Here is a 25793-nt window from a genome sequence, read left to right as displayed (position 1 = left end):
ACAGAGTTCATTAGAGTTACTGGGTTTGCTTAACATCGTGGCAATGTGTCTAAAAAGAAATCTGAAGAGAAACCCAAGAGTTTAGCTGGCATTCTGGCTCTGCCAGAGATTCCAAAAACTATGAAATTAAATAATGTTCTAGCACAGAGGAAACTGCTAGACTTCAAAGCAGGACCTTATTTGAATTTGTAGTAGGGTATTGGTTGTTTTGCTGAGCTTTTAAAGCAGAAATGAAAAATATATTCAGCTGTTGCCTTGTAAGACACATCATTGACATAAGAAGCTATTTTCCTGACTTAGAATCCCCCTATTTCCAATAATGTGACAAAATAAAAACGGAGATGAGCAGCAATGCCTGGCAGTCCCCTCCTACCTGCCTGGGCCCTGGGTTGGCATTTGCTGCAGCAGGAAGCACTCACAGTGGCACCCAGAGTCAGTGGGAACCAGGATCTGAGCAAGCAGAATGGTGTAAGAGCCCTGAAAACTCCAACTCTTGTGGTCACAGATTGCTCTGAAGCAAGCGGAGAAGTTTTGTATCTTGATCTCCCTGTGTTCAGCTCCTGATCTGCCAAAGAAAGGAGGACGCCTCCTTCACAGGCTCATCTTATTTCTATGTGTATCTGAGCATGTACCCAGCTTGCTACAGAAAATTAGCTGTATAAAAAGAAACAGCTAGTCATTAGAAAGCAGCTCTTGGACAACTCATTCGTCTTTCCTGTCCCACTGGTCACATCCTGATTCTGAGTAGTCATGCTTTGCCTTTTGGTTTCAACGCGGTGTTTCTAATCCTGTAATCTTTCCTCTTGGCTTCAGTTGCTGCTCTCTGAGCTGAATCCTATAAAGCGCTTTTTGGAAACGTAGGCGCGTTGCTGGAAATGTATGCACACTAGTAAATTTTCTTTATCTCTCATTTCTTTATCTCTCATAGCAGCAATACTTTCAAAAAACTCTGTGGCACAGATAAGGACGTGCTGCACATGAATCTGTCCTTAGCTGACACGTGGTTTTGAAGTGTTTTCTTAGCCCACTGGTAAGAGCTCTTCTCATGTTTCCTTTGCATCTCCTTGTGCTTGGTCAAGAATTTATGGCAAAAAGTTGAAACATCTTTTCCAAAAATGCAAAAACTTGTATCTCCAACCAAAAGCTGCAGCAGAGTCTATAAATACAACACAGATTATTTAATTGAAAAAAAATAATAATAATAAAATGAATGAATTGATCGATCTCAGTGATTTCCTCACGGATGTAGCTCTGCAAACTTCTGCATCCTAAGTGCAGAATTTCGTTACTTGCCTCCTGTGAATACACATGTGAAGGAGTGCAAACAGATGTGCATTGTGCACGGGGCTGTGCACAGCTATCTCTCTTGCAGAGCACTGGCACCAGGGCTGGGCAGCACTGCGGAGGATCTTCGTGATGCAGAATAAATAACAGAAATGCCATTTTCCCAGGGCCATGTTCTCTGGTTACTTCAGTGATCCTTTTGCATGTGCTCACTGTCCTGGGCAGGGTTGTGCTTTTTCGGGCTCATCCTATCACAATCCTGAGGCTGTTTTTGTCACGTAGGTCCAGTAGTGAAACACATGGCAGTGACCAGCAGTGCTCCTGCCTCCTTCCTTCCTCTGGCAAATCAATCCTCGCTTGTTTGTCCTGCCTCTGTCCAAATTTTGCTTTTGTGTTGCAGAGTAGATAACACAATCTTGCAAAATGTTTTCAGTTTGGGGAAAAAAAAACAGCAATGCTCCTGTCCCTTTCACGTGCAGCTTTCCATGTACAAAGTGTTGCGGTGTGGAAATCACCGCGTCTCTTGCAAGCTGCTAGAGTATATAGAGATGCTCTGAGCCCTTGAAAGAAAAGAAATAATAAACACCACCTGGAATTAGAAATGTGGTGGTCATGGCAAGGCTGCTACCTGCGGGGTTAACAATTTTTATCTGTGTTTTTCCATCTGGATGAAGGGCAGCCCCAGCACAGCCCTGTTTTCCTTGGCTGCTGCGCTGTTGCGGAGCTGTGCTTCTTGCCAGCGTTCTCCCACGATCCAGCCCCATTGGTCTTTTGGGTCTGGCTGTGTTTTTAAATGGTTCTCCACTGCTGATACTTACGTGGATCTGTGTGTTCGGGAGAGACCCGTGGAGATCTATATCCTGTCATTTAAATCATACTTTTGGAAATAATGGCACAATTAACTAAGAAAGCCACTCCCTTTTGCAACAAGACAGCCTGTCGTGATGGCTAGCACAGTGACCCACAGACGCTGGCAAAATTGTAGCTCTTGTAAAATGACTGCTGTATTTATGGCAGAGGAAAATTACCCTGTGTACCTACATTAAATTAGCAGAGGTTTATTGGAAGATAACCACTGCTCAACTAGAAAAGGGTTTCAGCCCGGCTGTTAGTTCCTCTGATGCTTGAATGATTTGCCTTCGAGTGATGCTTTATGGATTCTTCCTTGATTTGGATTTCTGAGTGTGATGCTGCAAAAGCATCTTACTCAGAAAAAAAAATAAAATCATCCACACTTTCCCTGGAATTTACAGCTAATTGTATAAACCGAAAGCTGGAAATCGGTTGGGAAAACCATCAGTAGCAGAAGGGTTTCAGCTCACTGGGCTCTGGGGTTGGGAAGCACTGGGTGCAGCAGTTTTTCAGACACCTTCATGTGAGCATTTGCCACACAAATGCTTGTCAGCGAGGGTGCTTTGCAATGCAGGCACTGCTCCCACTGTCTTCATCACGGTGCTCACTGATCCGTGCTGCTTTGCTCCTTCCAGCACTGAGAGGCTGGTGGCTGTGGGTGTTGGGAGGGGATGGCTGTGTCTGAGGGCAAGGGTTTCGTGCACGTGCCTGCTTTTCCACGTCTGGTGAGGGCGGGAGGTCCCTGCTGGAGGGATTTCTTTGCAGAGAGCCCTTTGATCATAACCGTTTTGTGGAGGAGCAAAACCCTGGCATCGTGTTGCATGTCTTGCGTGCCGGAGTTTCCCTCTGTCAACTGAGTTTTCTCAAGGAGAGACTTGCCTGTTTTCTTCTGCATTTTTTTTATGCCTGTGACTTCATGGGCTGTGTGGGTACACGCTACTCCCTCCCTGGGAGAGCTGCTGGGAGAGACCTGCAAACCAGGACTTTGGCTTTAGTCTCCCTCCTTTCATGTTGTCTCGTATTCCCTGTTTACTTTACAGAGTGCTAGCAAAGCCAATAACTAATACTTTTTGCCAGCTGCTGCATTGCCACCCCTGGCTGATTCTGACACTTTCTGCCAGCCCTAAACTTCCATGGGTGCTGTGCCTGGAGGTGGGAGGATTTGTTTCCTCCTCTCTGGGGAGGAAACACAAGCCAAAGGCCAGTCCTTGTGTAGGATGCCCAGTGGCAAGATAAACGCTGCAGCAACCTAGAAGTTGAAGCATTAAGAAGGGAACACATCACTTGCTTTGCATGGTGCTTGTTGGCAGTGAAACAGCAGAAGCAGGCTGGTATCCATCCCTGCTGGAAACATTCACAGCGAGGTTTCATTCCAGAAAAAAAAAAAAAAAAATTGTTTGGGTTGTTCTGTAAACGAAAACCGAGCTGTTCCATAACCTTGGGTTTGGCTGTGCCAGGGAAAGGTGCAGCGGTGAGGGGGGAGGCCTTTTCCACCCCCCGCGCTGCTGTGTGCTCTGTGGGTCAGGTATGGTCCAGGAATGCAGTGGTAATCCTCCTCTGGATAGGGGAGACCATTTAGCTTGCAGGGTGACATCGGAATTATTACTCCTTTCACGGGAGAGAGATTATGGCCATGTGGTTTTCCTTTCAAATTTAGGTTTTGGTTTCCATTTACAAGCGGCTCTTGTAAACAGAGCCTCTCTGCTTCGTTTTTGCTAAAAGGCTTCTTGTCATAACACTTGGAGGGCTGCTTTATCTTCCTCCCCACCAGCCCAGGTAGCTGGGCAGGCTGAGAGCAAGCTGCTCATGCTCGACAATCCCGTCTGCTGCTATGGCTTGGAAGTAAATCAAAGCAGAGCCTGTAGCCGTGGGCCACCAGCATGCAGCTGATATCAATTTCTAAGGGGCTGAAACTTAGTATAAACTTGGATGAAATGTTAGCAGGCAGATGCTGGGTGCTGACCAGGTGGCGTTCAGCTGAGGGTGAGGATGGGGTGCCCAGGCTTTGCCCTGCTCTTTGGGCACCCCCCTCTGTGCTATGGGACCACTGGCTTCAAGCAGCTCGGTGTTGGGGGAATCAGTACGAGGCAGGGAGGGAGCAGCTCCGTGGTGTCACCCCAGGGGGGCTGTCCCACTTTTACAAGACAGTGCCATCCGCTCCTAGGTCCTTTGGGATTGCCAGGGAAAATAAAGTCGGGCAGAGGCTCGGGAGCCCTGTGTGGCCATGCAGGAGGGAGATGCCAAATTTCCATGCAGAACAAGACCTGCCTTTTCAGCACATCCTGCGTGTTCTCCCTTGCTTTCAATCCATCACCAAAATTCAACGTAGCCTTTGTTTTTATGCCCCTCACTACCCTTTCTTTGGGGACCTCATGCCAGACCACCTCTCCTCGCTTTCCTTTCCCTCTGCTGGCCTGCAGGGATGAATCCATGCAGGGGGCAGCAGACGGGACCGTCCAGAACATGCTGCTCAGTGCAGATTCGGAGCTCTCCCTCCGTGTCCAATGCACGTTATCTCTCCTAGGCTCTCTGGACAGGGGGCTCTGGATGCATTTCCTCATCTATTTAGAAAGCCCAGCTATCTGAATGCCCTGCCGAATCCAGGGCAGGCGAGTCTCTGGGGCACCATGCGTGCAGTGCAGTCCAGCACCACAGAGGTGTTTTGTTTTTCAGCCGCTCTGTTGATCCTTTTGTGTTATATAAGGGTTTTGGCCACTTCTGCCTGTTTTCGTGTGAAATGGTGCCATTCTCTCGGCTTTGCTCTCTGGATTAGATGTGCCTACATTGAAATGTGCTTGCTGAGCGAGAAGCCATCAGCGTTTCCAGAGATGATCCTCAGTGCATTGCTGGCCGATGCATTTGTTCTCTCCTCCTGTGTTTCCAAGTAGCGAAGAATGTATAAGTAAATAATGATTTGGGGAGAAATCGGTAATGGAAAAAATAACTTGAACAAGATTTGATAAAAATGCTCTGTTTTGATTCAAACTCATGGGTTACAAGCATTTCCTGCAGGCCAGTGGGAACTGGAAAACTGTCTTTGTGGGACTTTGAAATCTTAGAAATTTCAAAAGTGAGACCGTCTCTGTGATTGTTACAAAACAGCAGTCAAGTTATATCTGAGCAAGCAGCTATTTTAGGTAGTGCAACCAGCAGAACAAAACCCAGCCTTTCACTTACAGAAGGGCCAGAGCAAGAGTATAATATTTGTTAACCTGCCATTGCTTTCAGTGGGTTAATAGGTTCTCAGCTTGTGGATTTTAAATCTGTAGGGGGTTGCTGTGAGCTTTTAACAAGCCATGTTAACGAGAGGAGATTAACCCCTGTTGTTAGGAGTTGAGCTAAATCTGGGGTGAAGTCATTAAACTAAACCAAAATTCTGTGCTGCTGGAAATCTCCCATGTAGTTACTCCACGAGTAACTCCCTAGCTGGCAAAATTGTTCATTGTGCTCAGATCTAAAACAGACCTGCTCCTCTCTGTCACTTATGTGAGATGCTTTCCCCTCACTGGCTGAATAATGGACCAAACCCAACAGGTGTGGGATTCCCAGCATCACACATTGTGGTTTTCATCTGAATCCCTGGCTCTTTCCAGGTGGGGATGCTGTGGGCATCGCTGTCACTTTTCAGGGATTAGAGCCTGAACTGGGAAAAAAATATATAAAATCAAGGAATGCAATTTAGAGTTCCCCCAAAACACCTGTGCTTGAGGGTTTGGAGTCTCTTTTGTGCCTTCCAAAAGCAGTCAGTCACTTCTGATTCAGAAACACTGCTTCTCTACAAGGAACTGAAACGCTTTGACTCAGGTTCTTTCTTTTTTTTTTTTCATTATAATCAGTCATTTCCTGAAACAGTACTATTGTTAGTTATTCCCCCATACACAGCAAAGTGTTTTTCACAAAAAAAAAAAAAAAAAAAGAAATTCCCAAGCTCAAAGCCCGGTTGCCCTCGAGGCCGGAGGAAGAGTCACGAGGTTGACTGCGGCTGGGAGATGCGCTCGCAGATCAGCTGGGTCCAGCCTGGTGCTCCCAGGCTGCTCGGTCGGTCACGCTTAATTGCTAATTAGCTACCTCCAGCCTTTTCCCTGGGAATTATGATAATGAACATAAAGAACTGTTTATTCTAAATGAGACTTCCTGAGGGTAACAGCCTCCTCGGTGGCTGGAGAAATGGAAAGCAAGCCCGAGGAAACACCAGGGCGCTGTGTGGTTTTTGGCAACAGATGATAAACATTTCTTTGTGGAGGGAGCAGAGCATGTAATTTACTGCCCAGCTCTAACAAGAGCTGTCTTGACCATTTTGCTCTTCTTTGCCATCGCTGTCAAAACGCAACAGCTAAATCTCCTCAGAAACTGTGCAGTGGGTATTTTTCTAGGTAGCAGCATAAAACTTACTGGGCTTTATCTGTGGAAAATGCATTCATCATTTTTATAAGATCTCAGCTATTCCCTGAATGCCCTCATTGCTCGTGGAGGGGCAGGCAGCCCCTGCCCATCCTTCTGTAGAGGACCACAGCCTGTCCCAGGGCAGGAGGTTTCTGTCGGACTCCCTGCTAGCTTTGCATTGCACAGGTAAAAAAAACAGTGGTCTAAAACCACTGAGCTTGCTTCTAAAGCACAATCATTAGCCACTTTATATCAGTCCCCAGAAGCTTTTGCTTCCAAGACCATCATTGGACAACAACTGGTCATGGTCACCACTTAACTGCCTTTTAGTGACATCCCATGGGGAAATAGAAGTCCTGCTGTCCCTGTTCCACCCTCAAAGCCATATGACATGGGGAACGCATCAACACAGAGCAAGGCCAAGCAGTGCCTAGGCAGAGCCACAGGCAGTTGTCCCGCTGCCATGCACACACCAGAACACCCCACACTAGCTCAGGTGTCTTTGAATTAGCTGGAAGAAAGACAGGGGGAAAACATCATCCCCAAGAACTTCAAGGAGCACTGAAATGAATCTGGTGCACTGGTAATGGCGATCAATATAAAGCACTGCTGCACACAGCAGTGACCTTATAAAAGTGCAAAAGGTTCAGCACTTGCAAATTAAGAAAAGTTGGTGTTAACGCATGCATGCGTAATTGTGATTGGAATTCTGTGGTTCTCTGTTATGATTCAGCCTTTAATTACATGATTGTAGTCTGCTTTTTTTTTTTTTGCTTTTTTTTTTTTTTTTTTTCTGGCCGTGCTTCTGGAAAGGTTTCCTGCATGGTCCAAAAGCAGTGAAGTTTTGGCGTTGCAACATCACCCTGGTTTACAAAATATTTTAATCCACAGGGAGTGTCTCTTGGAGCTACCCAGCTGAGGGGGTGGCTGCCCTTGTCTGCAGCTCTGCAAACAGAGCATCCCTCTAGGAGCTTCCCCGAGGCCGACCTTCCTCCCTCAGGTGATGCAGTTGTGCGTGGGGATGCTCTGGTTGTCTCTCTTGAGGAGGGACCTCGGCAGTGTTTCCCCACTGTGTCACACCCCATTGCAGGAGGAGGGCAGCAGGCTGTGGCTGGAGAACGTGAGCAAGAATGCGGCTTTCTGTGGGTCATTGTGGTGCAGATCTCCCCCTTTCGTGTCCTTTGATTTTCCTCCTCGTGCACAGCATGGATGTGGTGACACAGAGTTGAAAAAAAAAAAAAAAGGATAACCCTACTGAACCCACATGGCAGAAGTGTCTGTCCCTCTCCTTAGAGTACAGAGGTACCTGTGCACAACCAGCCCCCTGCCACGCACAATAGTGTGGTGAACTCAAGATGAATTTCAGCTTCTTCACAGAAAATCATGTGTATGTATAACAAAGGATGCAATGGCATTGATTATCCTGCACTCACAATGTGCTGATATGCGAGACTCCATCCCAGTCCATGCATATCTGCCCTTCCATCCCCTGTCTTAGCTCAGGTTTGAAAATCAATCGGGGCTGGGGGTTGTTGTTTTGGCCAAGGTCTGCATAAAGACTTGGGATTCTGGTCCTTGCCAGGGATGCTTCATTGTCAGTCTAGTAAAAATATTTTTCTGCTCTGAAAGCTATAAAGTTGTGCTCATTTGGTAGTAAATCTAAGGACTTATATAAGTGAGAAGTCTGGGAAAACGAAGTAAGGAACTGTCAGTTTTCTTGGACATCTCCTGATGTTAAACATAGCTTCTATTTGTAGACCTCATGCTATAGTGGTTAACATCATGGAAGTAAAAACATATTATTACTACTACCAGTAATAATTCGGAGAGTGGGGAGGTCCAGAAATCCCAGTCAGAGAAAAAAGTATGTAATACTACACATTTTTAAATGAAGGTGTAGGTTTTATTTCAAGGGAAGCCACAGGGTTGTGTGCCAGAAAACACCACGGGAGTGCTCAGCAGAAGCCACAAGCTCCATGTGTAAGCAGGAAAGAGAGGGGTTGTTTCACGTTGATGGACCCCCCTGCACGTGGTGATTGTTGCTGAACGCCAGCGCTGTGGATTTTGCTGGATCCTTCAAAGAATGAATAGAAATGTAGGCTTGGGGTGACCTCCTGCTGTTGCTTTGTATCCCTGGAACTCAGTTAGCTTTGGTGTATCACAAAATAGTAACTGAGGGCTGCATGTTTCTCTGCTGTGCATAATGCAATCTGCAAAATTCATCTGTGATGAAGTATTCTGTGTTGTAATATCCTACCTTACCTTTCATCAGATTTTTATTAGTGCAATTCAGGAGATTCATCCACAGAAGTGTCTGTGTGGGCAACAATAAAAAGCCCAAGATAAATTTATTCAGAGTTACTATCTGCAGTGATAGAGAATAGATAGTGGATTTCTGTTAGTGTTGTGATTCATTTAAATAAAAACCATATGCCTGGAGTCAGAGCCTTGGAGATAAGTCAGACATCTGGCTGAGATTCCATGTTTAGGAATGTAAATGATGCAGATGGTGAGAATGCAATACACACTGTGCCCATCAGGTTGTAACAGTGATGAACAAGCACTTCATTAGGTAGAAAGGGGGGGAAAACCCAAACGAAGAGGTGCAATTTCTTGAGGAATGCGGTGATATTCATTTCAGTTTGGAGTATGAGGCCTTCCATGTATGTGTCCGGGGGAGTCTGCTTTACACCACAAGCCAAACCTTTATTCCAAATATATTAGCGTGCCAGATATAATATAACACTTTCAAACAACTCTGCGGAATCAGATTGATATCTTAGGCTGTAAAAATGTTGAGTGCTTTGGGAATAAAATGTCTTCCTTTGAGTGCTTTGGGAATAAAAACCAACTTGTGAACAGGGTAGGAAACAGAACAAATAGTTTCTCTTACTCTTCATAAAACGCTACTGCCACATAAGTCTATTTACTGGTGTGAACTGTGGAGTGGATCAGAGATGTCACAAGATGGAGATAGATAAATCGGTGGGAATTTAGCAGCAGTACCAACTGATGCAAATTGTATGTTCTGAGAGGGAGAGGGATATGAGTCTTGCAATGCTAACACCATCTTTGCTGATACTGTTGTAGCCTCAGATCTATATTTAACATTGTCTCTGAAGGGTAGAACAAACTCAGTGCTGTGTTCACCTGGGGTGTCACTTTTTGGAGACGTGTTTTCTAGGGAGAGCTAAGATTAACTCAGGGAGCGCCAAAGCAACTGTCACCAAGGTCACAGTGGTCAGGACAAGCCAGACAGAAAAAAGTACATTGCTACTCCCTTATCTTCTAGAATTCCTTAGCAGTCACATTACAATTTTTAAAGTAAAGCATCAAACTGAAAATGTCTGGAAGTTCAGTAATGGTGGTCACAGCACAAAACATGTCAGGACCAAGAATTAATGGAAAGACATCACCCAAACTTTATCCAGTTGCTTGTTTTAGATGAAGATTATGACACTTGTCTATCACCAGGGTTGTGAATTGTCCTTGGCAGTCCATAAGTGTGGCATCTGCCACTGCTTGTGAGCGGGGACTCTGCCAAGGCCACAGCCATAGCTTCCGTGCTGCAAAAAGCTCTTAGTGCTGTCACTCGTTTCATTTGGAAAAGAGATTTCAAGAGCATGAGCTATTTGATACTTCCCCCATAATTAATCTCAGATAAAGAAGTCTTTAATACAATGGTTGACCATAGGTTGTTGACAATGCAGTTGAGGTGGCCAAGGCAGATGAGACATGTTGTGGTGTGTGGCAGCCCGGGATGCTCCTCAAGAAATTAGGACATACCTACAGCGTGCGTAGCAAGCTGGATGTGTGCTCGCCTGTCCATGCACCCGCTGGTGCTTGGACCTCCTGAGGAGAGGGGCATGGCTGGAGATGTCCTATAGCCTTTGTGCTAGTAACCCCAAGTTTGTCAGGTTTATTGGCAGGCATCACAGTGGTGAGACCTTCACAGTGTAATGCCTCAGCTGCACTCCTGGTAGTGGACAAGCAAGAAATGTGGCGCTGAGTGCTATCTAGAAACAGCAGCCTGAGATGTTCAGAAAAGGGTTTTGTCCACATGCGCTACATTTAGTCTGCCAAAAAAAAGTGACCTGGTCCCAACGTGTTGAAAGCCCAGGGGAGAGTGATGGGGAGGGCTGGGCTCCCACAAGCAGACACACTGGCAGCAAGCGTGTCTTAAAGTTGACACCCAGCAGGATGCTTACCTTCATCATGGCTCACAGAAGTAAGAAGGCAGATAGAGCCAAAATCAATATCCAGAAGAAAGCAACCATTTGTGTGTGAGCTTAAAAGACCCTGCAATAGATGAAACCATTGAGTGCCACAACTGGGTTGGTATGGAGTTTAACGCACAATGAAGGGTTAAATTGGTCAGTAACTCTCATCCTGATCTTGCTCTGGTTGCACATTTTTAAAAATTTATTTATTTATATTTTGTTTTCCTTTTTAGTCCAAATTCTGAGCCTGTATGGATGCTTCAAACGCCAGAGTCACTCCAGTGATCTCAGCACTTTTTTGCCTGGGACTGGAATCAATCCATCAGCTCCAGCAGATTCAGCCTTGATTTGCACTTGTTTAAGACAGAGAGGATTAGTGCAAATTAGACATGCGCCTCCAGGCATTATTATCTGAAAACATGGCAATATTTCAATGGTGTACCCAATTAGCACAAGTCTAATTACACAGTATGGCAAGACAACAACAACAACAGAAAGTTTTTTGGTTTTGCTCCAATAATACCAAAACAACAGCTAGAAGCATCACTTGCAAAGGCCTCAACAGAATACTACAATTATACAAATTGTAGGAGAAAAACAAGCTCTATTTCTTTACACGTAAATATTTATTTCTTAATAGCTGAAGTGAGACTAAAGCCTATAAAGCAGTAGAAAAATATATTTTCCAGGTAAAACACATTCCTTTGGTACCAGTTGTACTCTGGGCCAAGTTCTTGTGCCTTGTTTTTACTGACTAAGGGGCTAACCCAGCTAAAGCTTCTTCTTTCTTCTCAGGCTGTACAAGCTTGCCAACATCACAGAGCCTGACTGTGCAATTTTCCTTTCACGGGGAAGGTCTGTTTTAGATGAGCAATGGATTTGATGTTTTTAAGGATGGGTGGGATGGGGTTGCTTGTTGTTTTCCAGCATCAAGTGTGAGAAGTTATGCAAGCTTCTTCCCAGCAGTCAGCACACTTGAGACCCCCACATGCTTTCATCAGAAGTGACCCCCACCAGCAGAAGACATTTTCACTGGATGGCTGAAGAAAGGCCAGGTTTGGGTTTGTGACCGCCCCACTTTGTGTCCCAGAGGTAGGTTTTTTTCACCTTCAGGTCCCCATTCCAGCAGCAAGGGCTGCCCCCCCCAGCTCCCCTCTCCCTTGGGTTCATTTCACCCGTTTGCTCTGCATGTTTTGAACAAACAAAGTGCCTCTTGGTCCCATCTCAGGCCATCCAGGCATCACACATGGAAGCAGAGCCCATCCCCAGTTTGGGGGCAGTGGATCAGAGGGAAGGCTGTGACTAGAGCATGGTTTCAACTTGGCTGCATGTTTGCAACCAGCTGAGCATGCAAACAGCAAGCAGGCAGAGTGGGTGGCTGCACCCTCAGGCACCAGAGTGCAAATGGATTTGGCAGTGTTTCATCATAAAATCCTTGGGTTCAACATCAGTAGGTTATTCAGGGGTAAAATCATCTTCCAGTGTCAGGATGGGGAATGCAAGGGGAGAAGCAGCAGCTGGTGTCAATGCAGTTAAATTAGGCAAGTGGGCTCTCCACTGGGCTTGGGCTGTGGTTTGCTTGGTTAAGACACGGCGCAGTTGCTTGTACAATTAGTATGTGGCTGATGAGCAATTGACACCACGCTCAGGCTCCGTCTGGCTTGCTCTGAACAAGTTTCTGAAAACTTTGCATTTATTTTTAAAAATGGCCTCATGCCACCCACTTGCCCACGAATTAAAGAAGAGCAGGATGCGCTGTCGCCTGGAGGGCACAGCAGGTCTGGTGCTCTCCGTGCTTTGGACCCTGCAGCCCCTTTGCTGGCAGGAAGAAGTGCCAGCTTGCATTCCTAAGCCTGCCATTTCTAATGGAGGAGCTAACCAAACTGCCACATCAAAAATGCTGCTTTGCGAACTTTCCATCATCGGCGGCCTGCAGGATCTGAGCTCTCCAGGCGGGGAGACCAGCGCCGACCCGAGCACCGCGTCCCAGCGGCAGCCGCAGCAGATACCAAGCGTTCTCGTGACACCATATAAATAACAGCTCGCTCCAGTAATGCTTGTCTGCTTAGCAAATTGTTTCAGGATTTACTCCATCCACGCTCCCCTGCAAAAAATAACCTGCAGATGTGTGCCTCTAAAAATAATTCTTGGCGCTGGGGCCGTGGTGCAGCATCACTGCATAATTCAGCAAACTTTCATGCTGTATCCTTTTAGAAACAAATCTTTTCTGTGTGCTGGAAGCGGTTCATGGAGATGGATTCTGTCCTAACGGAGACTGCTCTGTATACATAGAGTATTTTGCTATCGTATCTGTGGACAATAGACATGGATCTGGCTTGTGAGCATGTTATGTTAAGAATTATTTCTTTCCTTGTCCAATTCATTAAGTCTGTATACTTAATAAGCAGTTTCAGCTTTTACAAGGTCTTCTCTGGGAACAATAAAAGAGAGGGGAAAAGGAGAGAAACATCTGGATCAGTAAAACACTCTTGAAATAATCTTTTTTAGTGTCTTTGTAGAGATTTCCAAAGGCTTACACTAAGAAGTTAATTCCATTGTTGCTATTGATGTTGAAAATATATTAGAAGCACAATTTTGACTTGGTCTTATTGCGTAGATAGCGATCAGAGTTGGCCAGCTCTTTTGTTTAAAAATATTGTCATGACAAATAGCTTTGTATTTCATTCAAGATTTACTGCTCTTTTTTCAGTTTTTCTCCTTTTAAATTTTTATTGTGAAAATGGAGGGAAAGGGGTAAGAAAACAGTGAGAGGAGACCAAAGCTGCAATTGCATTGTGATTTAGTGAATCCCTTCCTTGCTTGCTGGCTTGCTGGCTTGCTGGCTTGCTGGTTTGCTGGCTTCCTTCCTTCCTTCCTTCCTTCCTTCCTTCCTTCTTTCCTTCCTTCCCTCCATTTGTTTTCCAATTCCTTGGAATAAGGAATTTTTAAATATATATGTTTATTAGCAGATATAATAAATATCTGCCAGTGGTACTTTTTGGTTTGGTAGCCAACAATTTTGCACGTTTACCAGCAAACAGAGCTCAGATGCTCAGGGGCTGGAGCAGATTGTGCTGGAGAGGAGCCCCTGTGAGCTGCAGAGGCTCCATGTGGAGAAAAGGGAGCTCTGGGGTGAATTTAATTGGCATGTCCAGCTGCCTATTGAAGAGCTAATGAAGAGAAGACAAAGCCAGACTTTTATCAGAGGTGCACAGCTAAAGGACATGATACAAGCACTGAGGGTGCAGCCAGGGACATTTTAAGTCAATATAAAGGGGAAAAATACACAGTGAGTGGTGAAGCACTGGAAGAGAGTCCCAGAGAAGTGGGACAATCTCCATGCACAAAGACATTCAGAGCTCATCTGGATGAGTCTCTGAGCTGCTGACTATGCTGTCAGATACACTTGGATTTCCAAAGGGCCCTTGCAACCAAAATGATGCTGTAAATCTGTTATTCCAAAATTATGTATTGTTTTGTTTGGGTTTTGTTTGTTTGTTGGTTGGTTTTGATTTGGTTGGTTTGTTTGTTTGTTTTCCTATGATCTCTATCTGCTGCTTATAGGATGGCTGAAGCCTTGACTTGAAAAATCCCCATGGCTGTACTGAAGCAGGGTCGTGCCCTGTGACTCCAAGCCAGAACTGGAAGGATAAAAATCCTTTAGTATAAGTGGCTGTTAAGCACTCTTGTGTGATTCATAATACATAAAATTAGATGGCTATGCTTTTTGCACTCTTATAAAGCACATCCTTTAAAGATAGGAGCCATTTAATACCCTTCATCTGTAGATGGGATAGAGAATGTTCAGGAAATGCCTTGCAACCTTTTTCTTGCATGGAAATAGCAAGGTGGTGGCTAATTACCATGATTTCCTTTTAAAAGTGTTTATTGTTGAGGATGGGAGACAGGCTTTTGGATTGCAGCCATTTGATTCGTCAGCTTTTTGGCTTTGATGAAAGCAGAGAAGTGGAACTTTATTGCCCCTTAACTTTCAGGCACTGAGGTTATCAGAGGAAAAGCTCCCAATGCAGTGTGATGGTGATACAGGCTTGGACACATCTCAGAAATCAGACTGGAGAAAATTTGCCCGTGAGGTTTTGGACCAGAACAAGTGATGCCTGGGGACCAGAGGGGTGGCATCCCACCTCAGAGCCTCTGCAATGCCATGCCTTTCCCTGCTGGATACAATACTCCTGCCGGGGAATACGTGGAGGGGTTGTTACCTCCCAGTTGTGCTTTTATCTGTTCCTGTTTTTTACCCATCTACGGTGCTAAAAGTGTCAGCGGGTGGTTTCAGAGCACCATGCCCAGTGGTGATGTGCTGTTTGTTCAGTTTTGCTTTCATCACCAGGAGGATGAGAGGGAACGACAACTGAGCGTTGGGTGAAATGTTGGGTTTGGTTCTCCTCTGCACTATGACGAAGCAAATAGTGCAAGTTGGGGACAGGCTTGTGCAATGCCGTCTTCTTCAAATGGCTCTGTCTGGGCTGGAGATGGCAAATACAAGACATCTATCTTACTGAGGTGACTCTTCATTTCTTTCTTTTTCCCCGTGATCTGGGATGAGCCCACTCCTGCGTGATGAGAGCTGTCATTTCTGTATGAGGTTTCCACACCAGCAAGGCAGAGCATCCAAACCTGGCCATCATCTTCACACCCACACTGTGTTGGCATCTTCTCAATGTTGTGGGCAGCCAGTGTAGGGAGCGATGTTCTCGGAACTGTGTCTTAAATCATTTTCCATGGTATCTGACTTTCCTAAAAGCTGATAGCTTTGTGTCTGGCTTTTACCAGTTCCAGAGTCTTTGAATCCCAAGATGGAATTATTTGCTCATTTTCTTTACGGAGTTGGATTTCAGAAACAATCACATATTTTCTTTGTATGACTGAAATCAAATTACTCTTTCTAAGATACATATTTTTGATGCTTCACAAGAAAAGCCTGGGTTATATCTGTATTTGTCTGTGGGTACAGGCGGATGGTGTGTCTACAGGGAGAGCAGACTTCAGTCAAATCCTGGACCCACCAAAATCAGAAAGAGGCTTGCAGTGACAAATGTCATCCAGAATTGATTAAGTTTATGCCACAAGAGATTGTCTACAAATGTTCTTCATAAAAGTGATGTTACAGCCCACCCTCAGAGTTGAGCACATGCCTAAGCATCACCCTGAATCTATGAGCCCATTCCCCACCTGGTTCGTGTTTGTGGCAAAGCTGCCAGGGATTTCTGCAGAATCAGGATGAGGCCCTTCAGCCGCAGCTCACAACTGAGAGAACATAGACCTGATCACTAGCTTGTCTCCAGAGGTTGGTTGGGGTTTATGTCCTGTTTGGAGACCTAGCTTTAGAAATCTTCCTCCTTGCATGGTTTCTACGATGAGCTTTTCTGTGTGTGCGTGTGTAGAAGGCGCTTGCCTTCCATTGTTTATCAAAAGGAGTTTATTAGGCATTGCTTATGCAGCGTTTTCATGATCCCGTTGATGAAAGATGCTATATAAACGAGGCTGGGTTGGACTGCACTCAGCCAGGCTGAGCGCCTGCCAGCAATTTATTGCTGTTTGACTCCAGTGACAGAGCAAGAGCCCAGCAGCCAGCCAGCACAGCTCCTGCGGCACGGCACTGGCTCTGCCTTCCTTTCTGAAGGAAATTATCTCTCTCTGTCTATCTCATGTGGATATTTGGTCAAGGAATTGGAGCTACAGAATGAAGAGCCATGGAAGCTTAAAAATCTGAGGGGCAGGACAGATGTGCTGCGATGCATCCTGTACTCTGGCTCACCTTTGTGCAGATCCATCACTGAGCGTGTGCCGTCAGTGGGGCACGCTATTTATTGACCTGGAAGGAAATTTGGCCAACAGTCCTCTGGTTGAAAGTCAGAGGTGATTAAAAAAAAAAAAAGCTTTATATCTCAAGGCAATGAGTTATTGTAAAACACAGACCCAATTTTAAATCATTTTAATCAAGGTGTAGAAAACTATGTGTTTTTATAAATTCAAACATATTAATGATGATGTACATTGTACTTGTCCAGATCATTAGATTATGCAGCAAATGCAAACAGTGTCATCTTTTAATAAAATTATTTTTTTTTCTTCCCATCAAATTGCACACCTGTCAAACATTAATTTGGTTCTGTAAAATCTATGCCAGCTTCACCTGAGAAACCAAACAAAATCATTTTCTTGGTGGAATGCCAGAAAATAAAAGAAATTTTTAAGAAAAGGAGAAGCAAGACAAAGATGACAGCATGTATATAAAGCTGAGTCTAAGCAGATGAGAAACGTCAAAAGTCTTTTATTTAATCATTCTGCTATTTTTGACATGCTGCGTAGCGATAAACCATATGAACATTCCCTTGCATTAGGGAACAAAAAAAAATAGAGAAAGAAAAATCCAAGACAGAAGAGAAAAAATCACTACGTGATTTTGAGGATGATGTCCACATGCATTTAAAATATCCACCAAGTGGCTTTTTCAGCAGCTGTAGGGTAATTGTTGGTTGTCAGCGGTGCTGGCTGGTCCGTGCTGTGCGTTGTTCAGTGCTTAGGTCAGGGGTTTGTGGCACCGAGGTGCTGGTTGAGCAACACTCGACGATGTCAGTCCATGGCCCAGGGCACAGCATTACGGCTTCCACCAAAATTTGAAGCCTTGGTCCTGTGGTTTGAAGTGGAATCCCCAGTACAACCTTTTTCTTTCATTATACTTTGGAAGGAAGGATTGCAGGAGACATCTCTGCAAGTCTGTATTCTGCCCAGAAGAGCCCCAAATGCTTGGTTTATGTTGCTCCATCCCTCTGTGGTGAGCAGAAGCTCACGAGCAATGTTCTTCTTGTGGGGCTGCCTGCAGAGTTTTTGTACCCTCACCCTTTCTCCTGCATCCCCAAAGTCCTAAAATAACCCAAATGTGGTGATCTCTGGGGACTGCTGATCTGCTGACACCATGGGGATGTGTTTAGAGAAGTGGTCTGCCAGCCCAGACCTTGTTTGGATACCTCCTGGCACCAAATTTACTTAGCAAAAACACCAACATGGAGCATGATGCTCCATGATGGGGTGATGGAGGCCCAGGGGCTGCCACAAGGACATAGGATGGACCTTTTTGGTGGTTAAACTCCCCAAAGCTGTGATGTTTTGCTTTTTGTGCAGTCTCAGGTTTCATGCAGCCTCTTCAAGCTCCACTGATCCCACCCCCAGTTGTGCAGGGTTTCTTTCACCTCTTCAGGGCTTTTCTTTTTCTTGACAGAGGAACGTGCTCCATGCGTTCACACACAGCATGCTCTGCAGGGGCTGCAAATCACCCTATCACCATAAAACTTCCCGTGACCATCAAAAAGATGAGATGAAACAGGACCTGGAGCAGCTGGGAGAGGAGTCTGTTAGCAACACATTACAACAAGGAGTAGGCAAAGAGCGTGTCTGAGCGTCTCTGGCATCGGCCAGAGCCTCCCTGGGCAAGACCTGGCACGGTTCACCAGAGCAGTTCAGTGTTTGCCAGAGGAGGATCTGGTCCCTGGCTCCTGCTCACAGCAGAGGAGCTGAGGAATTATGAATCTTATCAAAGACTTCCAAAAGCAGTAACTGGAATAGGACTTCATTTCTGGTATCTGTCTTAATAACCAGAGCTGAGGGGAAAAATAATAATAAGAAGAAAAATCTAGATAGCATGACTGTGAGGTTTTTTATTCTTTCTTTCCTTCTTTCTGTCTCCTTTTTTTTTTTTCTTTTCCTTTTTAAGAAAAATAAACCAGTAATATGTGAGTAAAGTTATTTGACCGAGGAAGCTGATGAGAAACGTGACTTAGACTCAGGCAGTAACTGAAAATCTGACCTTTAGGAAAAACAAGTGGCTGCAGTGATTTGCTGTCAGAGCTCTGAGCTCCAGCATTGCTGGTGCAGGTGGGTCTCTGGCTGTTGGGTCAGATCCTGCTTTATTCAGTTGGTTAAGAGAACTAAAGCAGTGCACATACACCTACTGTGGTCCTACGTGCAGCTGCACCTCGTAGGCAATGCAAAACCTGCACTGTACCCTGTGTTACTCACTCACAGCTGGGACGGTGACTGGAAGGGCTAGAGCTGGCCTTGACCCTTGTGTCACACCCAGGGTGAGCATAAATCATCTCTTTACAAAACCGTGAAACGGGACTAAGTCTGGAAATCATGGCAAAGTGTATGCTGAGCGAGCGTCTGCAGCGAGGCCATCCTCACTTACTCAAGATTTCGGTATGCATCCCACGGAAAGGCAAACAAAAATAAAGCGTGTTGCTTCAGTTTTACACCATCTTGCAATAAATCTGCTCTCTGTGTGTAAATTACGACAAAACTGCATGTAACTACTGAGCTACTGCTGCCTAAATGCAACTGCACTGCAGATGGACTTTGTCTGTGCGCGTTTTGGCAGACAGACCTGGCCTGCATATGAATTTCACATAGAATACAAAAAAAAAAAAAGTTAAAAAAAAAATAAAGATGTTTTTTAAGGTACCTTCTTGGCTTGCTTGCATAGCTGACTATTTTTGGAGGTTAATTGCTGTATTTTCTATTTGCATTTTGGCTGCACTGTGTATTTCTGAAAGTCAGGATGATCAAAGAGGAACACCATGCAGACACAACAAGGAGCCACTCCGACAAAGTCTGCCGTTGTGCAATTAAACGCGGCCGAGCCACAGCCTTTGCTGACTCAGGACTTCAAGATATGGCCCCAGTTCTTCTGAGTTCACGTTATAACCTTGTGTCTGTAAAAGTCTTGTTATTTTTTTCTAGCTTTTCCCAATAGGAAATTGGATTTTTAATTAAATATGTTTGTCAGGAGAAGTGTTGGCTTTTCATGAGTTGTCCTGTCTTTGTAACTGCCAGCACTAAATGGAAATATTGTCAGACAATGAATGATGTTCTCAGGGCTCTGACAGTTGGATGCTGAATATTTTCTGGATTCACTTTTCTAATGAAATATCAAACCCTCTCCTGGCACTTGCTTCTCGTGGTGCACACTTTTTCTCTTTTCGTTTGTGTTTTTGACACAGTTCTGCAATATGAGATGAAGATAGGAGAGGTTTTTTGCAATGACAGCTTGACTCTATTATCATTATTTTCTCATACGAGTTAAGCAGCTCTTACGGCCCCTAAGCTGCGACTCTTCTGACATGGGTAGGTCAGAAATATCATGTCAGACAGAATGGATTTGACCTGCCTGACCACCTACTGAGCTGCTGCATCTTCCAGGGAAGACATCTCACTGTGCCTCTGCCCGAATTGCTTTTGTCTGGGTGGAGCTGCCCCAAAGGCTCCATGTCGTAAGGAAAAAGCAAGGATAATATTTTATTGTAGTAATTCACTTTCTGTCTCGGCATAGGGATTTCTGTGTCTGCTTTGCTCCTAGGAGACAAATATTTCCTAGAGCGGACTCTCCTGTTTCTGCTTTTGACATCTGTAGCAAGAGACTCCTTGACTTATTATGTTCATCTGAAGCCAGTATAAAGCATTGGGTTTTCTCTTCCCTGCCCTTCCCTTCACGTCTCCCCTTCCCATTTTTTCAGTCATTACATGGCCATCATGTATCTTTTACAACATGATCATTGTGGTAAAGTTCAGGAGTTGTCCTTTCTGCTGAAATTAACAAAATTTGCTCCGTTCGTCTCCTGCCAGGTCGCTGCCACATTAGTGCTGGCAGATACAGGTTAATTCTCACTTTAATTCACTACCCTGCTATTATTTGCATTTCCAAGGCACTCCAGCTGTTGCAGGACCCAGAGACCCCCCCTGTCTGTCTCCCACAGCCGAGCTTTCCCAGCTCAGAGCCACCGGTGTCCTGGCTCAGACCCGGAGCTGGGCTGGGGGTGGCGGCAGCCGTGCACCAGGTGGGAACAATTATGGGAAGGAGTCCCGGCCCGCGCTGCTGATAGCTCCCAGATAAGCTAACTTAATAAAGTTGTGGCTTAATGAAGCCGCATTCTTTGCATCTTGCCTTTCGTCCTGCCTGTCTGGGGCGATGCTATCGAGCAGCTACCCGGGGCTGGGGGGGCCGTGCTGGAGCATCGCTGTGTGCTGGGCACAGGGAGGGGGGACATGCAGAAAGGTCAGCTCCCCTCCCAGCCTGCAAGGCAACAGCCCACAAAAGCCTGCCATGGGGTTGTTTATTGGTATCACATGCTTGACCCTAAATCAAAAGTTGCTGGGCTGCTCTCCTCTTTCTAGCAGCTGAAGCACCCTCTTAAAAGCTGTAACAGATACATCTGCCAAAAGCTTCTTCTTTTGGAAACCAGACCCAACGTTAATGAATTGACTTAATTTCCCCGCGGATCCAGATTTTAGAGGCTGAGCTTCTTGCCCAGCTGCCTATTTGTTGGTGTTTGCTGCATGCTCACACGTACGGCTGTGCAGCAACTGTTGAGCTGAAAGTTATTCAGTAGCTAAAATTATCAGTAGGGACCCCCCCCCCCCTCCTTCCTCTCATTATATATAACGAGATCGCTGCTGTGCAACGTTGATTAGACATGTCAACCTGCAGCTGGATGTCTGAAAATGAGTATTGCTATTAAAATGCCTTTGCTAATGATCAGCTCGTGTGTCCATCATTTTGACAGATTTCTCCTCAGGAATGTGGAAAGCATGCAAGAGTCCCAGGGTTGCAATGTAATGTTCAGGGAAACCAGTATTGGCATATTGTATTTCCTGTGCATTAACCCCAAAGTAACAGTTCCCCTGGAAAAATCATGCTGATGGCTGACGCTTGCTGCTGAGTGTGGACCACACTAAAAGAGATCCACAACCCTGAGGTGGGAACCAAGTCTCACAGGGAATTGGTTTCTGGAGTGTGAGTCTGAGGGCAGGGCATCTGTCTTCTGTACCACTGCTTTTAGTGTGATTTAAGGCTTTCATCACTTGGAGAAATCTTCAGGTAGTTGGAGAAAATATTTCTAAATCTCCTTGCCAGTTAATCATGGAAAAATTGAACAAAATTGAAAGGGAGGCTCAAGACAAGGAAATAATTTTTCAAGGACATCTCATTCCCTGTGTAACTCATGCCCACAAGATGCCATTGAGGCCACTGATTTCGGAAAGGGCTTGGACATTTGCTAGGACAGCACGATTTTTCATTGGCTTGCCTAGAGTGAGCCCCTGTTTAAGTCTGCACTTCGAGGAGCCATGGCAATATTTCATGGCCATAGCTCAGTGTGTGGCAGGCTCCTGGGCTCTGCTGCTTTCCCCAAATCACCTGCCATCCCTCAGGTGCCTGGGGACTGATTGCGTGGGGACTTCCCTCCTGCCACGGGGTACAAGGAGCCACGTGCCCGCTCTTTCAGTGTGTGTTGTAGTCAGACAAGGTGTAGCAGGGAGGTTTGAATGGGGCAAGCTGTCTGGCTACCAAAATAAAGCAGAAAGATGTAGAACCTTAATTTAGCCACAGGAAAACCAACCCAAAAGCTGGGTGATTCGAGAGGAGAGGGGTGGCTCTGTAAGGCACCTAAGGGTGAGCCCTTCCCCAGGAGCAGGCTGTGTGCTCTGAGCTCTGCCTGTGCTGCCCAAGCTGCTTCAGGGATTTTCAAGGGGGCTAAGCCTTTAAATTGTATGGGAATTCCCAGGGAGAAGGAAAGAAACTGGAAATCGGGTGGAAGAAGGAAAGAAATGGTGAAAGCTGCTGTTCCCCTCTCCTTTGGATGGTTCTGGCTGGCACAGCCCCACAGCCCAGCATCTCATGGTGGGGATGCCCTCCTCTCCTCTCCCATCTCTCCTCCCAGGCTGGGCTGTGTCTGCCCCAGAAAGCAGCTACGAGCAAGCCGTTATCAGCCTCCGCTCTTCTGCAGACAGGAGGAGATGAATGTGCACTTGGAAAGCCTTCGGCGTGGCTTGCAGTGTATGAACAGCCTCCCCGATGCACCTTTGAACCCATTCCTCCTGCATTTGTTTGTCTTGCAGATAAAACTTCACAGCAGTGTTTGGAGAAAAGTCTAATGAGGGACCACTGTTTGCATAACAAAGCGAGGCTTCCTCTTCAGATGTTCAACCTTCATTAGGCATAATTTATATTCCAGCTAATCTTTGGAAGTGGATAAAATATGGAGCCAAAGTTTGTTTTTACATAGTTTGGAGTAATGCATTGTTTGTTTTAAGTGGTCAGTTGCAACTGACAGTTGATTTATGTTCAGCATAATGATGATTTGTGATGGCTGCAGATTGTCGCGGGGAGTGTTGTGTCATTGACTGCCATGGCTTTAGCACTCTTCTACGTCAGTTATTGAGTTAAAAGATAAGACTGAATGGGTGGTTTCTCAGTATTGCAGATATTTCAGCACAAATCACACAAAACTGTGAATTTGTAAAAAATGTGTTTGTTTTTTTTTTTTTTTCCTCCAAAACTCACGTTAACTTGAGCCCCTGCAGTGGTTAGCTCTCAGGGTGATAGGGGACACTGCTGCCTTGCTGCAGTTTGCTGCCTAGAAAGCAAATAGGCTGATATGTCTGAATACCTACAGGTCATTACAGGCCAGTGTGTAAGAAGTGAATTAATTTCTCAGCACTTCAACTTTGGTCGTAACACAGGCACATAAAAAAAGTCTGGTCCTATTGAATCTTCACTACGGTTTTTGAATATTCACTTATATCTCACCTGTACAAGATACCCTCTTTCACTCCAAATGAAATACCCAATATATTTCACTTATCACCTTCCAGGTTTATTAAAAATGAGAAATGACTGATAACATTTATCTTGTGTGAACTCCTAGATGAGGCTTACCCCTTTCTGCAAGTTTACATTGCAATGACGGATGTTTGAAAACACCCTTCAGCATATCATGAAAATTATGATCTGGCTTGTGTATGAAGACAGGGCCAAGGTATGCTGCACCCTTTCAACACACGAAAACAGGGTTTTCAAATGTCTGTGGTCCTCTGTCTGGTTCCCTGAGCAGAGTTGCAGAGCTATCAGATGGCTCATTAATTGAGTGGTGGCTTCCCATGTTATATTCTTTAATGCTGAGACACCTCCAACTGCAAAGCTTGGGATCCTGAGCTGGTTTCGTTCATCTCATCTATAACAGTAGTCTATCCTTGACTGTTTTTAAAGGCAGCACCAGCCTTTAGAGAACACATTTATTTATTCATTTATTTATTTTATTGTTTTTCAGGAAAAAATGCTGTAAGGGTTATAAGTTTGTTCTTGGACAGTGCATCCCTGAAGGTATGTGATTTCACTGTTCTTACCCTTTGCATCCCTGTGCATTTGTCTTTCCCTGTCTGCCCTGTTCTCTGCACTGCTGGTTTGGAAGAGCATCCTGATAAAACCACAGGCTGGGCTGTACCTCGTGTATCAGTGGGGGGAATTGCTTCCAAGAAACGGTTGGGAAAACAAAAAGAATCAGCTTCTTCCAAAAGTTTCGCTTAGCATGCCAAGCCTTGATCCTCCCCTGAGTACATGTGGCCGAACAGATCTTGTAACACAACCTGGTGCAAGCACAGGGCTACATGCTGCTCTTGGCTGTGCACGCAGGGGCTGTCCATGCATCCAGAAGCACACACTCCCTGGCTACCCCATGGTCTGGCACAGCTGATTTTTGGCTTGGAAGCGCACAGGGTGACTAGGTGGGTCAGTCCTGCCTTTGGTTACTTGTTCCCTGAAGATGCCAGCAAGGGGAGAGCATTGCCATAGGGCATCTGTCTTCCAGCTCCTCTCCTGGTCATGGGCACAGCCTTCTTGTCAGCAGGGGCACAGGGAGGCCAGCAATTACTTGGGGTAGTTCATGCCATGGTGAAAAGGAAATGTTCCCCTCCTGACAGACTGCCCAGAGGCTTTGCAACTACAATAGCAGGGTTCCAATGCTCAGAGGCACTGATAGCATCTCTCTTTTAGGAAAAAGGCTGAGGTCTGCCTGCCTTAACCGTGGTGGAGACCTCTGTTTGGTCTGCCCAGCCAACCGCTCCATGTGAGTCGTCACTCCTAGCGCTTTGCCCGATTTGGATGAAATTGATTCTGAAGTTATGTGGGCGGAGGAACTGTCAGGCAAAACAAATGGTCAGGGACAACAAGCCAATAAACCTTGTTTCCTCCAGAAAGCAGGTTAAGAAAATGGTTTGTGGTAACACATCCTTCTTCTATTTGATGACATATGGAAAACCTCATGTTGACTTGAGAGTCTTGTCAGTTTGAGACGGTGATGTTTTGGAAAGAAAAGTGACAAATTAACATGCTTGGGAGAGTCAGATGTTTTTTGGGTTGCAATCTCCAGCCAACAGGGATCATAACCCAATCTCCAATCCTGCTGTTGTTTCTTTTTTTTACTTTGTTCTTTTACTTTTGGCTGGGAACACTTGCAGACTGGTTGCAAAAAATAATAATAACAATAATAATAATCTCAAAATAGAAACTGTACGTTTGCTGCTTCCATACGGAAGAGCTCACAGTGCCAACCCAGGCCCTGGGGAGCTGGATAGGGTTTGGGCATCACTGGTGCTCACAAGGATGTCCTTGGCCCACACTTTTTCAGTGAATTTTGTCTTGGTGTGTGCAATGAGACACGATGGCTGCAGTACGAGATGGACACTTGGAGGAGATGGTTGTGCTGGTCTGAACAAAACTGTTCATGCGTAGGAGGCAGAAGCCCTGAATCTTTTCAGGGTGGAAGGAAGCCAGGTCTCTACAGCCTGGCCTCCAGCTTTCCTATCGATTGTAATGTTTTTATATGCTGGTTCTTCACTAAAGATAATGGATACAGCAGGAGAAGTAATAGGAGGAAAAATAAAGTGAGAGCCATGGCAATAAATTACTGTACACTTCTAATTTTCATCTCTCGAGGTTTTAGGTGATTATGAAAGCAGCTTTTACTGTGTACCCACTGACTTCACTTAATCCTGCCTAATAACTACATCTCAGTAACCTGAGCGTTTCTGCCATTAATTGGATTTCTCTGCTGGCTGTGGCTTCCCTCCCTTTATATCTCCACCTCCCTTTTTCAGCTCAATCTATATTTTGCCTTGAACTTCACAGGCCACGGCAGTTGTAATAACATCTGAGGCAGTCTGGGCCTTCGGTGTAGGGACTAGAAACATGATTCAGTGAAG

At 45.4% G+C, this 25793-nt stretch overlaps 1 protein-coding gene across 2 annotated transcripts in view; it reads left to right on the top strand.

Annotated features, from left to right (window-relative positions):
• Positions 1–25793, top strand: part of CCBE1 (collagen and calcium binding EGF domains 1) — a 93698-nt gene that overhangs the window by 47156 nt on the left and 20749 nt on the right. For both annotated transcript variants that reach the window (XM_038170386.2, XM_038170385.2), the window contains exon 3: positions 23864–23916. In XM_038170386.2, the coding sequence (XP_038026314.1) occupies positions 23864–23916 (53 nt within the window). The remainder of the gene's footprint in view (positions 1–23863; positions 23917–25793) is intronic.

The sequence above is a fragment of the Anas platyrhynchos genome, chromosome Z (assembly GCF_047663525.1).
Source record: "Anas platyrhynchos isolate ZD024472 breed Pekin duck chromosome Z, IASCAAS_PekinDuck_T2T, whole genome shotgun sequence".
NCBI classification, from domain to species: Eukaryota; Metazoa; Chordata; class Aves; order Anseriformes; family Anatidae; genus Anas; species Anas platyrhynchos.
This window is presented reverse-complemented; position numbering and strand designations above follow the sequence as displayed.